The 17,304-nt window shown below is 45.9% G+C and overlaps 1 protein-coding gene across 1 annotated transcript in view; it reads right to left on the reverse strand.

Moving 5' to 3' along the window:
* The window catches only part of SLC35F3 (solute carrier family 35 member F3), a 289,746-nt gene extending 272,710 nt beyond the window's left edge, over positions 1-17,036 (reverse strand). Inside the window, exons 1-2 of the mRNA XM_079900261.1 lie at positions 16,534-17,036; positions 15,946-16,175 (exon numbers count right to left, since the gene is read on the reverse strand). Coding sequence (XP_079756387.1) covers positions 15,946-16,175; positions 16,534-16,586 — 283 coding nt within the window. The 5' untranslated portion in view covers positions 16,587-17,036. The remainder of the gene's footprint in view (positions 1-15,945; positions 16,176-16,533) is intronic.
* Positions 17,037-17,304: the final 268 nt, after the last annotated feature.

Below are 17,304 nucleotides of genomic sequence, written 5' to 3' on the forward strand. Positions count from 1 at the left end.
TTCTGGAGGCTGGAAGTCTGACATGAGGATGCCAGCACAGTTGGGTTCTGGTGAAAGCCCTCTTCCGGGCTGTAGATGGCCATCTTCTCATTGTGTCCTCACATGGTAGAAAGAGAGTGACCTAGCTCTCTGCACTCTTCTTAGAAAGGCACTAACCCTATTCATGAAGGCACCACCTCATGACCTAATGTCCTCCCAAAGGCCCACCTCCTTATTCCATCACACTGGGGGTTAGGACTTCAACATGCACATTTTCCGGGGACAAAAACACTCAGACCATAACACTTGGGTTCAGTCCTACCTGGAAGACGGCACAAGCACTGAAATGCTGGAGGGAACCAGTGACAGCGCTGCCTGGGAAGTGTAGAACCTCCACCTTCCCTGAGACAACATGTCAGAGTGCACACAGTTCTCCCTGCTTTTTGGATAAATTCTGATATAATAATGTTACAAGTCCCTGTGCCCAATGCACAGCAAGGCTAAAAAAACCGAAACATCAGAGTTTGGAGCAGAGAAAGGTCTGTAGCAGGGCCGAGCAAGGAGAACGGATGGCTCACGCCCCAAAAGCCCCAAGCTCCCCAAAGGGTTTCAGCAAAGCATTTTTAAAGGCCAGGTGAAGGAATGGGGGGTTGCAGGGTATGTGATCAGCTTGTGCACAATTCTCTGATTGGCTGATGGTGAGGTAACAGGGTGGTGTCACAGGGGTCTTTAGGTGCCAGTAGGTCTGGGGGCTCCTGATCATTGAGTAGTGAATTTCTTCCATTTGGTGGTGGTTTTAGCATCTGTAGAACTACTCAGGAAATATGCATGAGGTAGTAGTATTTGGGTGCTTCAGAGAGGAGCTACAGCAGAGGATATGGGGGAAGGGTCTGTCCTGGGGAGGCCCCGTAAGGTACGGTCTCGGTTACAATAACTAACCCTTTAAGGCCTGGGCTATGCTATGCCATTGGCTGAAACGACGACATTTTTATTTCAAAAATGTTCACATTTACCGAAAGGCTGAGAAAACAGTCCAATGAACACATATATCTATTATTCAGATTCACCAAAAATTACAATTTCGCCACATTCTGTTCATCTGTCATTCAATCTAACTATCGATCTATAATTGATTTTGTTGAACTACTTAAAGTACATGACAAACATAACAACACTCTATCCCTAAATACTTCAGTATCTCTTAGGAATAAGGACATCCTCCTACGTGACCACGCTAATATTATTAAGCCCAAGAAAAATAACAATATTCCATAAAATAATTTAATAAACTGTAGGCATTCAAATTTCCTCCAATTGCCTCCAAAATGTCTTTCATACCTATGGGTGATATTGTGATTTATAGTAAAAAATATGTATTTGGTTTTCATCCCCATTTCTGGCACTGAGCTCCTAAACCCCTTGGAATTTCCTAAGTGATAAAAACAGGAAACATGTTTTTGTTATTCACAGCAAGCCTCTTTCAACCACACCTGAGTTTATGTTAATGAAGTGACTTTTGGAAAGCCCCTAAGGATGGGGGCTGGTTGCCAGGGGAACCAATTCATTAGAGGGTTCTTACTTTCTGTCCCACCTACCCCCATCTCCAGGAGAGGAGAGGGACTGGAGGGTGAATCAACCACCACTGGCCAATGATTTAATCAGTCACACCTAGGTAATGGGGCTTCCAAAATAACCCGAGAGGAGGGAGTTTGGAAAGTTCCAGACTGACGGACATAGCATGTGGAGATGCTGGGAGGGTGGTGCACCCAGAGTGGGCATGGAAGCTCTGTGCCCCTTCCCACATCCCTTACTCTAAGCATCTTTCCTCTGGGCTGTTCTTAAGTTACATCCTTTCATGATACACAGATGATCTAGTAGGTAAATTGTTTTCCTGAGTTCTGTGAGCCACTTTAGCGACTTAAATGAACCCAAGGAGGGGACTGTAGGAACCTCTACTAGTGATTGGCATCTGAAGTGAGGGGCAGTCTTGTGGGACAGAGCCCTTAGCCTGTGGGATCTGATGCCATCTCCAGATACAGTGTCAGAAATGAGCTAAATTTTAGCACACCCAGCTGGTGTCACAGAATTGTCTGGTATGGGAAAAACTACCACACATTGGGTGACCAGAAATGTCAGAAGTGAGGTACTATTCAGAGAGTAAACTGTAAAGGAAAACAATAGTGTGTTTTCTCTTTATTCTGTTTCCCCCAAAGCAACACAGACACCTCTACACAGAAAATGAGGCAGTCTCAGTACACTGCTGAGGCCTTGGGACCAGAGACGGAAGCCACTAGAAGATAACTATTATCTTGTCACCTCCTGGCCTTTTATCAAGGGCAAGGTGGCCAAGGGACCCCGGCTGACTAAGCCACCTCCCTCCCCTACAGAAGCCACAGCAACAGAAAACAGTAGAGAAATCCAGGTCCCCAGGCACTGATTCGAGGGACTTTTGGTCACCTGCTGACCATTAGGAAGCATCAGTTCCAAAGACGCACAGCCTCCTGTCCACGCTCAGACTTCCATGTGTGCAGTTCAAAGAGAAGGTGGGGGCCTAGGAAGGAGGCGAGCAAGACAGGAAAGGAGGAGGGAGCTAGACACTGTCCTCCAACAACTCAACCTCATCCTATATTTTAGCGCAAACTCATCCCTGAGTCTTAGACTCATCCACACATGGGGAAGTGGTTCCAGGATCACCTAGCACCAGCCAGAATAGCCATCATCAAAAAGTCTACAGATAATGAGTGCTGGAGAGGGTGTGGAGAAAAAGGAACCCCCATACACCGTTGGTGGGAATGTAAGTTGGTGTAGCCGCTATGGAGAACAGCATGGAGGTGCCTTAAGAAACTGAAAACACAGCTACCATATGATCCAGCAATCCCACTCCTGGGCATATATCTGGAGAAAGCCATAATTCGAAAAGATACGTGCACCCCAACATTCACTGCAGACCATTCACAATAGCCAGGACATGGAAGCAACCTAAATTTAGTTCATTGACAGATGAATGGATAAAGAAGATGTGGTATATTTATACAACGGAATACTACTCAGCCATAAAAAGGAATGAAATAATGCCATTTGCAGCAGAGTGGATGGACCTAGAGATTATCATACTGAGTGAAGTAAGCCAGATAGAGAAAGACAAATATCGTATGATGTCACTTATATGTGGAATCTAAAAAAAAAAATGATGCAGATGAACTTGTATACAGAATAGAGACAGACCCACAGACATAGAGGACAAACTTACGATTGGATCAGGGAACAGATTAGGAATTTGGAATTGACATAAACACACTACTATGTATAAAACAGCCGACAAGGACCTACTGTATAGCACATAGAACTATACTCAATGTTTTGTAATAGCCTATAAGGGAAAAGAATCTGAAAATAAAACAAAACAAAATATATATATATATATATATTATATATATGATTGAATCACTTTGCTAGACACCTGAAACTATCACAACATTGTAAATCAACTATGTTTCAATAAAATACATATATACATATATCTATATTCAAAGTAACAGGCACGTAAATCAGGACGTTTTGATTTTTTTTTTTTTTTTTTTGCTGTACGCGGGCCTCTCACTGCTGTGGCCTCTCCTGTTGCGGAGCACAGGCTCCAGACGCACAGGCTCAGCGGCCATGGCCCACGGGCCCAGCCGCTCCGCAGCATGTGGGATCTTCCTGGACCGGGGCACGAACCCGCGTCCCCTGCATCGGCAGGCAGACTCCCAACCACTGCGCCACCAGGGAAGCCCCGTTTTGATTTTTATTAACAGAGAAAAGTAGAGATGCCTCTTAGAAATATCACTCCCTTCGCATCTAGAAGAACTGGACAGTGTTATGACTCTTAAGCTGAACAACCAAGAGAACAGCTTTAAAGGAGTATTTCTACGGACACGGGGATCTTCTCTTAAAGGAACTGGAGCAACAGCATATAAGCAGAACAGGCAGCAACACGGGATAGAACACGCAGAGCTGGAAGCAAATCCCCACTCCCTTGAAATCCAGTCTACTGCTATTTCTGTTAGGACCCTAGTGAGAGGAAGAAAAACGTCTCAGGTCTCAGGCTAGCTTTGTTCAGAGCTGGAAAGAAACGGAATGCCTGCAGCAGAAAACATTAGGGAAAAAACAACGTGTGGGCTTAGTAGCTTAATCTCATCAACTCAGTCAAAAATCTTTGTTGTTGCATGATTACAAGAAAAAGAAAAAATGTTTCATGCCTGGGCTAAAACAAAAGAACAAATTAGAACTCTCACTACAACAGCAGAACTCAAGTTTCCAAAGGGAGAGAAAAACAACTTCCCTGAGGCTCAGACCCTATCCTGACGCGAACTAGCTGTTCATGTGCCCCTCATAAAATATTACGCAATAATACGTGTATAATAGAGTTTAGTGTAAGGCTGGTCAACGTGCACCCAAAATACCCCAAGATGTTTAGCTGGGGAGGCACCAAAAAGAAACATGTAATCCACCTGTGAGATGGCCCCGAAACAAGGAAAGTATGGGACTTCATGGAGGAGGAGATGTCTGTCTTGTCTCCCTGCTCTGTAATTTCCTAGGAAATACGCCATATATGGAGTGTATGTTTATCTTAGCAGCGAAAATATTTACTGCCTATTAGAAGCAGTGAACTATTTGATGTCTGAATGAATGAGTGAGCGAGTGAGTGATTGGAGGGATGGATGGGTGGATGAATGGATCAACGAATACGCACTCACAGCAGGTTCCACTGTTTGATCTGTTTCCAAACCACTGGCCAATGAACCCTTCCATGAGTAGTGTTTGAAACTTCATACGGTGTTTTCTGAAGCCCCTGCCTGGCCTACAGGCTCCTCAAGAGAGAGAATTGTGGCAGTGGGGTCTGGTCTGAAGGTGTTCCTCTCTCTACCTTCCAGCCACCATACTGAAACTCTTCCATGTATTCTGAGAGAAACACAAGACACATGCAGGTTACAGACAGAACAAACGCAATGACACATGCACCACTACTAGTTTTCCTAGTGTTTTTAGAATAAATTCGAATTACATAAATTTCACTGACATGGAACTGAAAACACACCGACAGCATAAAATCAGATACACCTACCAAAAATGTTCACGTTAAAGATTTAATAAAACCAAATGCTGACTTCAAAGGAAAGAGTTTGGATAAACCCTTGAAATCTGCTGCTCTGGGTTATGGCATTTAAACGGTCTTCAAACCATTTCATTCTTTCTCTTAAAAAAATGGTATAGAGGTGGGAAGTTCAAGTCCTTCCTCGGTATCGAACGCCAGCATAACGCACTTGTCGATAAAGAGTGTTTCTTAAACTCTCACACGTGCATGGCGTGAGACGAACACTGCACAAACAAAACCGAACTGTTTCATACCTACGATCATAATTATATATTTTCTTTAAGGACAGGACATCTTCATATACATTCACTGAAAATGAGCAAACAATTTCTAAAAAGAAAATGAAGGAAGGAAAGATGGTATTCATTAAGTAGCATCTTTCTTCTGGCCCTTCTGAATAAAACTCTGAGGATATATGCAAGTTTTTACAACACTACATGGTACAAACTCGATGATGAAAAAGGATAAAAATAACTCTCCTAAGAAATTCTTATCTAGTCAAGTACTATGGGTGATGTGCAGCAGACTGACAAGCAGCAAACGTGAACGTCACAGAAAACACGTATCACAACTGGAAAATGGTTCTGAGAGGTTACGCTGAATATCTCTCTGTCGCAGGGCTCCGTAACAGCCTTGAGCCTTCGGGGCTGCAAATCACCTGAGAGAAGCAATTTATTTCCTACCATCTCGAAGGCTGTCATAAATTAAGGCTACCTCCAGCTGCATAAGAGAAAAATGTGCCCACGTCCCAGGCAATTGTCCAAGGGCTTGTCACCATCATTAACCAAAAGAACTGACCAGATTCCTAATTGCCCCAGTCCCTTTCTAGGCTTTGCAATAAGATAAGAAAACAAAACTGGTCTATTACTCTACTGATCAATGCACATTCACCAAAGAATTGAACCAAAAGACATCACGTATTTAAAAAAAATCGACTTCAATTCCCTGACACAGGGTAAGGAAATACTCAGTGCACCTGGGGTGCTGGGTGTCCACCTCTTTTTGCAGCTCCCCAGTGACGGAGGCTCCAGGACCTTCTTTATCTCAGCAGTCAGGAAGGGATTTCTCATTTCCAATGAAAAATTCTTTGTTTATGTACATCCTTGTTCTGTCCTACGTGGGCCTGAGCAGAAGTGGCTCAGAAATCTTCCTCAGCTAGGAGTCTGCAGTTGCACGGGACAAAACTTAGCTTCCGCTCACTTCACAGGAAGGGACTGTTCCCTTGCAACAGTGGTGTCTCCTGGAGCTCGGAGGAGGCACTACAGCAAGATCTTGACGTTGGAGGGAAACGGTACCCAGCGTGGAGTGCAGGAAAACGTCAAGGCCCTCTCTGGGTTGCTTACACACCTGCTCTATTCTTCCCTCTACGTGGACCAGCTTTCTCTGCCTCTCCCTCCACACGAAAGCCAGGCTAGCTCCCTCATAGCTTCTCCTCCACTTAAAAGACCACACCAACTAGACCACAATCTCCTGGTTTTAATCTCAAATTCCAGGAGGGAGATATTGATCAAGTGACTGTGGGTCAAGGGTCCACCCCAATCTAATCTATGGTGTCCAGGAGGAAGGTGATGCTAAGGGCACACCCTGAAGACACGGTGCAGGGCAGTTAAGGGGGTTACAGTGAGCTGGGAAGGCGTCCACTCCAATTGTTCTCATAAAGACATGCTGTTTGCCTGATTCACCTCTCTCTCCCCCAATATTTAAACCTTGCCTATAGAACATGTTTTTAAATCCCACTGATCCATTTTCTCTTCTTCCCTGTTCATTTATTCCAAATTGCTTTTTTTTTTTTTGCGGTACGCTGGCCTCTCACTGTTGTGGCCTCTCCCGTTGCGGAGCACAGGCTCCGGACGCGCAGGCTCAGCGGCCATGGCTCACGGGCCCAGCCACTCCGTGGCATGTGGGATCTTCCCGGACCGGGGCACGAACCCGTGTCCCCTACATCGGCAGGCGGACTCTCAACCACTGCACCACCAGGGAAGCCCCCAAACTGCTTTTAAAGTGAGGTTATCAGAATGAGGCAAAACACTCTGACGTGAGACTAATTAAGCTCTAGCAGTGAGATTGCTTGTCAGTGTTTTTAGGTGACCAAGCAGTGGGCGTCCCACTTCTTGACTGCGAAAGGCAATCAGAAGTGTTCTATGCAGGATAATTCTGGAAGACCCCCACAGAAATGGAGATGCTTAGGAACTGTTTCTGTGTGCGTGTAAATGGCCTTCCGTTAGTACATTTAACAAATGTTTATCGATTTAGGTGCCAGGGACACTCTGTGATCTGGGGATAGAATCATCACAGTTCTACGTTCCAAGAACCACACTGAGGGGCTGGCGACATGGGAAAGAGCCGTGCCCTCGCAGAGCTTTCCACCTGTAGGTTTCAGCCACACGATTAAACCAGCCATGACAATATGTATGGGAAGTGACAGCACCATGGGAGCCCAAGCAAGGACACCTCACCAGATCCAACGCGGTCAGGGAGGCCCCCTGGGAGAAGCGACGCTCAGACTGGGCCTTGGATGAGTAAGGTGGCATTTCTGCATTAATGGCCCTCCTGATGACACACGTCAAATGACCAGAGCATAATGTCAGTTTCCATTCACAGTCCAACTTCATCCTGTACATTTCTGTGACGCTATGTTCCAGTCAAGCTGGATGACCTTCCAGTAACAGCTCGTGTACATTGCTGTGCTTATACTGTGCCTTTGCCTGAAAGGCAAACCTCCCCTCCACCCACTTCCTGTGGTTTATTACTCCTCCAGCTTCTGACCTGAAACTCACCACTCCAGAGCCATATTATTTCACTTTCCTCTCCCTCCAGTCTGTAAGATTTGAAGGCAAGAACCCGTTTCCCAATACAAATAATTTGTACACTGTCTTGTAGTAATTCATGCACAGTATAAAATGGTATTTTAGACTTTTCTCATTTTTGCATAGAATTAGAAAATATGTCAGACGGAAGTTTATTATTAATTTCTTCTGTGTTTTCCTGCAGATTCAGAAGATTCAATCCTATTAAAAAGTAGGCTAAGAAATTTTTTTTTTTTTTTGCGGTACGCGGGCCTCTCACTGATGTGGCCCCTCCCATTGCGGAGCACAGGCTCCAGACGCGCAGGCTCAGCAGCCATGGCTCACGGGCACAGCCGCTCCGTGGCATGTGGGATCTTCCCAGACGGGGGCACGAACCCGTGTCCCCTGCATCGGCAGGCGGACTCTCAACCACTGTGCCACCAGGGAAGCCCGGCTAAGAAATTTTTAAGAATCTTCTTGTCTTTCTATTCTTGCTTTTCTTTTTTAGAATGTCTTATAAATACTGAAATTTATGAATAACAGATTACTCCACATTTCCTACTTAATAAAGAAAAAAAAAAAGAAGTCTTGTCCCCCATCACTTATCTGTATATTCTGGCACCTGGTACATGCTCAAAAAGTTTGCAAAGTGAATAAATGAAAATAAAGGCGCATTTATGGATGCCAGGCAAAGGGCTAGATGCTAGATATTCATTATTTCATTTCATCCTCATGACCATCCTGAAAAGCAGTTATATTCGCCCCCATTTTGTAGATGAGAAAACAGAGGCTCACAGAGGTGAGTAACTTGCCAGCAGAGACATTGCTGGGATGTGAAGAGAGCTCCCCGTGTGGATTCTATTCCCTCTGCTTCTCCCGACAACACAGAAAAAAACTGCAGTGGTCCCCTCCTTCATGAGAGGCTACGATTCAGTCAGCATCCTTATCAACGCTCAGTGAAACACTTAACAGAGTTCAATGGCTCATACACATGTGGATTCATTGTTTTAATGCAACTCACCTGATTTTTTCCAGCTGCTTAAGAAAAGGAGAAACACTCAACACTGGAGTGTTTTATTTCAGACTAGGCACTTTGTAGACACTCAGGATAGACTTGTGAAGAACAGTGAGACATCTCTTTGCCCAAGCCTCTTCCAAAGCCAGGAAGACTAGGCTTTTCCTGGAGGTGAGAATCTGGACCATTTGCAAAGGGCTTATAACTCCCGGTCAATGATCTGAGTGTACTGGGGAGAAATGTGCTCCCTTCAAAAAGAAGAGTTCTGCATTGTAATCTTCTCAAATCTCAGAAAGCTATTTACTAAATTGTTAGCACGGATTCATATTCATGAATAAAACTGATGCTCTGAGACATCAGAAAATGTTATGCTCTATGCCTTCCCCACCCTACCCCCACCCCCTCCAACGTTTTTCCTTTTAAAATCTTTTCAATCTATAATGCCATTTGCAGCAACATGGATGGACCTAGAGATTATCATACTAAGTGGAGTAAGTCAGACAGAAAGGGACAAATATCATATGATATCACTTACATGTGGAACCTAAAATATGACACAAATGAACTTATCTATGAAACAGAAACAGATTCACAGACATAGAGAACAGACTTGTGGTTGCCAAGGAGGAGAGGGGGTGGAAGAGGGATGGATTGGGAGTTTGGGATTAGAAGATGCAAACTATTATATATAGGATGGATAAACAACAAGGTCTTACTATATTCAATATCCTATAATAAACCGTAACAGAAACTATATTCAATATCCTATAATAAACTATATTCAATATCAGGGAACTATATTCAATATCCTGTAATAAACCATAATGCAAAAGATTATGAAAAAGAATTCCATTCTAGAATAAACTTTTACAACCAAATTATACAGCTCTTCCAAGTGGGTCATTTTTGAATTGCTGACCTGACCTTTACTATCTTGGGAGGATCAAACAGAAGTTGCTCACCATGAATTCAATTATACTACGAGCCACTGTTCCAGTTATCACTGGAAACCACATAAGCAACATCTACTCATGGTCTGGTCTGAAAGGGCACACAGAAGTAGCAAGACTGTCCTTCTCCATAAACCTCCCCCCCTCACCTCACAAACCCTTCCTAACACTGGCAACCTGGAGGATCCTGAAACATGCGATTTCCTTGTCACTAGGTGAGCTATTCAATGCCCTCCCGTTTTCTCCGCTTGAACTATGAAACCTCCCCCGAAATAAACTGGGTTTTGCTCAGTAATCCTCAGGCTCTTAACCTTGATTCAAGTCGCCAACGGCAGGCCCGGTGGGATAGGCTGGAGATGGGGTGGCCATTTGGGATTAGCCTACCGTCTACTCTAAAAGTGACTCACAAACGAAACCCATCAGCATTTAAAAAAAAAAAAAAATCATTTGTATTTGCACATACCAGCACCATGAAGTACTAGTAAGCCCACTCAGGAGTCAAGTGTATAGCTCCAAAAGCTATTCCTAGGAAGTTTCTTTACTAGAGAAGTTTGTGAGCTCACTGTTTGAAAACGTCCTTTAGGGAAACCTTTTGCTAAGTAACGCATCCCTGCTAACTGTGAACAATGTGTCTGTGGATTTCTGTTTCTCGGCAAGGGCACTCCTCAGCCATGGGCATCATAAATGTTCTCAAAAACTTTGCTAAATGAATAAATGAAAATAAAGGAGCATATATAGATGTCCTTTCATCCTGCATAAGAACCTGTGTCTGGGATCTCCAAGACCCACTACTTCAAGCATCCCTTCCTCTCCACAGCCATCTCCTCCCCAACTGCGATCTATCCCAGAGGAATAAGAAAGGAAGGGGGAGGCAGAAGAGATTCCAGCCAGTCATTTCTCTTCTGCTGTGGCACAGGTGGGAGGGGAAAGGAAATCACTAGAAAAGCTTTCCAAACTCTTCTGAGTTCTGAAGCACCTTCTATCAATTTACAGTGAGTGGGTGTGGAATCATGTTCACTGCACAAGCAACCGGGCTCTTTCAGAAAGCTGTTTATTCTAGCCTGGCCCCTCCTGGAAACCCAATCAGCGGTTCAGGAAGAAGGAAGAGAAGAGAAGGCCCAGAATTCAAAGGCAGGCCTGCTCAGTTAGCACTACTGCTCCACGGAAGACAGTTCATTTGCAGCAGAAATTTGGGGTGAGCCTAAATGAAGGCTTCTCATCACTCCTACGGGACATCTGGCATTGTTTGAAAACACTTTTGGTTGTCACAACTTGGGGGGGTGTGAACTAGAGGCCAGGGGTGCTGCTAAACACCCTCCCACGTTCAGGATCCCCTCTCCCCATAATAAAGGATTTAAGTCAGGAAGAGAAAGGCGAATACCGCATGCTAACACATATATATGGAATTTAAGAAAAAAAATGTCATGAAGGACCTAGGGGCAAGACAGGAATAAAGACACAGACCTACTAGAGAATGGACTTGAGGACATGGGGAGGGGGAAGGGTAAGCTGGGGCAAAGTGAGAGAGGCATGGACATATATACACTACCAAACGTAAGGTAGATAGCTAGCGGGAAGCAGCCGCATAGCACAGGGAGATCAGCTCGGTGCTTTGTGACCACCTAGAGGGGTGGGGTAGGGAGGGTGGGAGGGAGGGAGACTTAAGAGGGAAGAGATATGGGAACATATGTATATGTATAACTGATTCACTTTGTTATAAAGCAGAAACTAACACACCACTGTAAAGCAATTATACTCCAATAAAGATGTTAAAAAAAAAAAAAAGTGTCAGTAATGCTGAAGGTGAGAAACCCTGAGCTAACTCAAAGCTTGCCATGGAGAATTCTGGCCTATTGTGGTTGCCAAGGAGGAAGGGGAGGGGGGGAGGGTTGGACTGGAGTGGGAGTTTGAGATTAGCAGATGCAAACTATTATACATAAGATGGATAAACAACAAGGTCCTACTGTATAGCACAGGGAACTCTATTCAATATCCTGTAATAAACCATAATGGAAAAGAATATGAAAAAGGATATATGTATAACTGAATCCCTTTACTATACACCAGAAACTAACACAACATTGTAAATCAACTATACTTCAATTAAAAAAAAAAACACACAAAAACATCATAAGGGTTTGCTGTAGGCATGCCCGATTATTTAATATTAGAAAATCAGTCAACGTAATTCATTATATTTAAATAAATTAGACAATTCAAAAAATAAAAAGGATTCTGGTGTAGTCTATGGTCCAGAAAGCCAAGGATGACACTTACCATGGAAGAATAAGGAAAGGGCAAAGCAATTCCAACCTAACATAAGTCTGCATAAAGAATTCAGTAATAGAGAATTCCCTGGTTGTCCAGTGGTTAGGACTCCACGCTTTCACTGCCGAGGGCCCGGGTTCAATCCCTGGTCGGGAAACTAATATCCTGCAAGCCGTGCAGAGCAGCCAAAAAAGAGAATTAAATAATACAGATCCCTATGAAGGTACCTTCAAAGGTTCTCTCTTCCAGAGGTCGATGTTTCAGGCCACATCCACTCACTCATTCAACAAATATTAACTGAGCAACTAGCCAGGACATGGAAGCAACCTAAATGTCCATCAACGGAGGAATGGATAAAGAATACGTGGTGTACATATATACAATGGAATATCACTCGGCCATAAAAAGGAACAAAACTTCGCTATCTGCAGAGACGTGGATAGACCTAGAGACTCTCATACAGAGCGCAGTGAGTCAGAAAGAGAAAAACAAATATCCTATATTAATGCATATATGTGGAATTTAGAAAAATGGTACAGATGAACCTAGTTGCAAAGCAGAAATAGAGACACAGACATAGGAAAGAAACATATGGACACCAAGGGGGTAGGGGCAGGTAGGATGGATTGACGTATGTACACTACTATGTACAAGTAGATGGCTGATGAGGGCCAACTTACAGCACAGCGGGGGGGAAAAAAAAGAAGGTACAATCTGTTTGCAGGACATTTATTAAAGTTAACTTTAAAAATGAATTCCAATATACATTAGGTGCAGACAAATACTGTTTGATTCCAGTTATACGAGATACCTAGAACGGTCAAATTCATAGACTCGGAAGGTACACTGGTAGATGCCAGGGGCCGGGGGTGGAGGTGGGCAGGGGAAATAGGGAGTTAGTGTTTAATGGGAACAGAGTTTCAGTTCAGGAAGGTGAAAAATTTGGGAGATGAATGACGGTGAGAGTTGCACAACAATGAATGTACTTAGTGCCACTGAAATGTACAGTTAAATAGGGTTAAAGTAATGTTTTATGTTATGGGATTTTTACCACAATAAAAAAAATTTTTTAATCTATTTTTTAAAAAACCCAATATTAACTGAGCAACTACCGTGGACCATGTGCCTCCTGGGCTCTGGGTACACTCGCAGCTGGGAAGCCAAGGAATCTGCAGGAAAACTGCCCAGGGGTTTGGTTCAAAAACAGGCAATGTGGAATCGGAGGACTGTGGCTACTGAGAAGAGGAATTCAACCCTCCCACCTGCTTGTTTGTACCAACAGCTTAATTCTCAGTTGAATGTGACATACAAACCGACCCTCTCTCAGACCCAGGGGTCTTTAGGATTTTTTAAAACAATTCCTCACAAGAAGTCACTTGTCGAGCGTAAAATCTGTTCAACTCACTGATTGGGCTGAGAATCCCAAACAAAGATCATTTCTGCACTGTTTGCAATTACCTCATTTATCTTCACCACCCCAAACAAAGTCTAAAACTTAAGAGGATAACAGTGAGTATTTGGTCATTCAAATAATTTCTGCTGCTACAAAGGCAGCTAACTTACACTCTCAACTACTCCAGACACTCTCACTGTCAACTCCCTCAGTGGGGACACAGAGAAGCCACTTTGAAAGATGACTCAAAGGTGACACAACGATGTCAAGGATGAAGCTTGGAACATCCCGTAACTTACTCTGGAGACCCTGAGAAGAATATTTATTTCATAATCATCATCTCTCCCAGTTACCTGAGTGTGATTAGTAACCGACAAACAAAATAACTCACTGATACCAACAGATAGATAAGCCTCTTTATTATTTTTTTCTACTTGGGTAGAAATAGCAAACAGCCAAAGTACTACCTTAAAACATCTTTGGCTACATTAATAAAACATAAGTTTCTCTAAATTTAAAGTCCAATTCATTCATCAAAACGTCAGGTGTCACCTAAAGCATCTTAGTAAAAAGGAAATCTCTTGGAATAAAGAAGAATCTTCACAGGAATAGAGGGGGGAGTGAGATGATTTTCTTCTGATTACAATGACCACTGTACCCTTGTCTACTGCTCTTTATTCCTTCAATGAAGCCTCAGAGAGAGGGTATTTAAGAATACCACTGGTGGTACAAGGGACTCATTTTCCAGGCCTTCCCCCTGCCTTAATTATAAAGTGTGTTTGTAGCAAACACAGTCAATCACTGCTGAAAGCTCCCCGCCAACCCTGCAGAGTCACAAGCCTTGGTGAAAATTTCTATAAAGCTCATGGGGCCAGTTGCAAATATTCAGAATTATACAATGATAAACCTTATGATTCCAGGGGCTAAACAGACGACTCTATGAAGGCTGTAATTTGTACAACTGTCTTTAGACAATTCTAATTTCTTACTAAGAAAGCTAAGAAGAGAAATAAGAAACAGACCATTTCTAAACGAAATTTAGAAAGTGTAAATAGAAACTGAGTGTCCTACCCCTATCTATAAGAGAAATGGTTTCCAATGGGTTTTCATTCTTTTATCCTATACCTGACGTTTCTCAGCTGAAAAGAAAACACGGTCCCTTGTCTCCCTTCCGGGATCCAACGCCAATTTATCAGCTACAATTTTAGCAGCAGAAGCAGATTAGAGGAAAGGCAGATAACCTTTTAAAGGTTGATACAGAGTTAAAGGCAATCACCACCGTCCTTTAAAAACAAGTAAAGGCATGAAACAAAACACTAAAATCTAATGTTTCTTCCTGCAAATAAAAGTAACCAGCTAACTGCTAGCATACCACTGACCTTCGGCTTGGAATCCAGGGTTTTATAAAAAAACTAAAGGGAGACGTATTTTTAGAACTCAATATGACTAATTTACAAAAGCCTGATTTTTTGTTCCTAAGGACCAATAAAATATGCTCCAATTTCAAGCCATGAAGGGTGAAACCATATCTCAAAATCATTAAGCTGTTAGTCTTGATTACATATGGAACGAAGCAATACTCAATTCTTTGACTGACTGAGGTGATAAACGGCTCTCTTTCTGCTTGTCAAACGACAGTGGTGAGGCCACCGAATTGTGGCTTACAGTTATAGGTTCTGGAATTTGTTATAGCCAACTTCTCCCTTCCAAAATGAGAGAAAGAAATGTCCACCACATTAGTCCTGGTCACACAGGTAATATCTGTATAACTGATCACAGCATTGCCAGAGCCATCCGCTGGGGCCCACTGGCAAAGAAAAGTCTCAGCTGTTCCACCTGGCACCGACCGTTTATCTCTCAGGGACCAAATGCCAATAGCTAGAATGATCCATATAGAACCTCCACAGTGAGGACAGCTAAAGACCTGGGGCAAAGGGAGTGAATGACATCTAAAATGAAGGCCCCGAGAATCGTCCTCCATCATCGGGGCCTTGGGGACCCAGGGAAGAGTTAAAATCCAGGCGTGCTAAGTCTGTCGTCTCTAACCAAGCCAGCTGAGCCCCGACCCGGGGCGACTGACACGTTCGTATCCACAGAGAAGTCACACAGTGCAGGATACACTGAGTTCCCAATCTGTCTCCTTATTGTGACATCTCAAACGCAAGGGGATAAAGACAGAGAGGTGTCTGTGGGAAGGAGCGGGGATTTAAGAAAATGGATCAGATATTCCCAAAGGTCCCGGAGAACCGTCTCCGGGCCTATTCCTAAAACGTGCAAGCCCGGGTCGGTGTCCGCGGTCAGGGCAGCGGGTGGGAGCGGGGCGGCTGGTCGCGGGGCTGCGCGCGCTCCCCGAGGCCGCCGTGCCAGCCGCAGGGGGAGATGCGCCGGCGGACCGGGGAAATGAGGCGAGGGGGTCTTACTTTTGTAGCTCGCCGCCCAAGGCTGGTAGCCGTAGTAGCCAGTGATGCGCAGGATCCGCTCCTCGATGGACGTGAGCCCCACGGGCCCGCTGGTGAGGTCCTCCACCGAGCGCGACCATTTCAGATCCTCCTTAATCGCCTCGTCCACCACCAAATACTTGAGCTGCCGGAGCTGGGGGCTGATGTCGGACAGTCTCCTGGGGCTGACGTCCGGTGACCTCCTCATACCACTGAGGCCGCGGGCAGGTGGGCGGGGAGGGAGAGAAGGACAGTGAGATCGGAGGGCGAGCAGGGGCGCAGCCTGGTCCCGTCAGGGTCAGGTGCGGCCGCAGGGCCGGCGCTTCCCCGCTCCCACCGCACCCCAGCTCCCTCCGCACCCTGGGCGTCGGGTCCCGTCTCCGGAGCCCGGCGCCGGGAGCTTCGGGGCAGAGCAGGTTGGGACGAGTGGAAAGGGAGAGGATGCCCTAAACTTCCCGAGCACCTCCACCGCGCGCGCCGCCCCCTCCCGAGCCCCAGACCGCCCGGCGTCCCGGCTGCCGAGAGCCCCCGGCCGCCCGCTCGCGCACCCGCACGCGGGGCGCTACTCACATGGCGATGCTTTTGCCCCCGGGTGCGCCGCCGGGAAACTCTCGGATCCCCATAGGCAATGGCAGAGTGGGACCGGGAGCTCCCAGACTGGAGGCGGAGGGGCTGCGGGCCTTAGCTGCCCGCGGCCGCGGCCCCTAGGAAGGTGGGCGCGAGGCCGGGCGAGGGTCCCCGCGCCGCCCGTGCGCGCCCGCGCGGCGGTCCCCGAGCGCCCCCGCGGTGTGCGGCGGGAGGCCGGCGCGGCGGCTCAGCCCGGCTCCAGCCGGTCCGCGGCGCTCGCTGCAGCCTGCCGGCCGCAGGTCAGTGGGCGCCACGCCCCTCGCCTGCGCCGCCGCCGCCGCCGCCGCCGCCGCCGCCGCCGCCCCGGCACACGGCAGGCGCGGGAGCCGCCGAATCCGGTAGAACGCCGGCCGCGGAGTGCGCTCTCGAGGCACCTGGGCGGGCGGGACTTGCCCGGACCCCGAGCGCGGGAACCAGGCGGGGGCGCTGCTGCACCCTTCCCGCCGCCAGCGTGCGGCACGCGGCACCCGCGCTCCGCCCCGCGACCCTGGGGCTGTGGGCGCGCTCCTCCTCCCCTCTCTTAGGACCTATCAGATCATTCTGTTCCTGGTTCAGTAGTTCAGTTCAGTTTCTCTCTCTCTCTCTCTCTCTCTCTCTCTCTCTCTCTCTCTCTCCTCCTCTGTCTCCACATTCTAAAATAATGAGCAAAACCACCTGGAAAGACAGAAACCTGGTTCCAAACCTGGTTCCAAAACCATGCTCAGAATGCCAAAT

This window comes from Stenella coeruleoalba (genome assembly GCF_951394435.1).
Source record: "Stenella coeruleoalba genome assembly, chromosome: 16".
In the NCBI taxonomy this organism is placed as follows: Eukaryota; Metazoa; Chordata; class Mammalia; order Artiodactyla; family Delphinidae; genus Stenella; species Stenella coeruleoalba.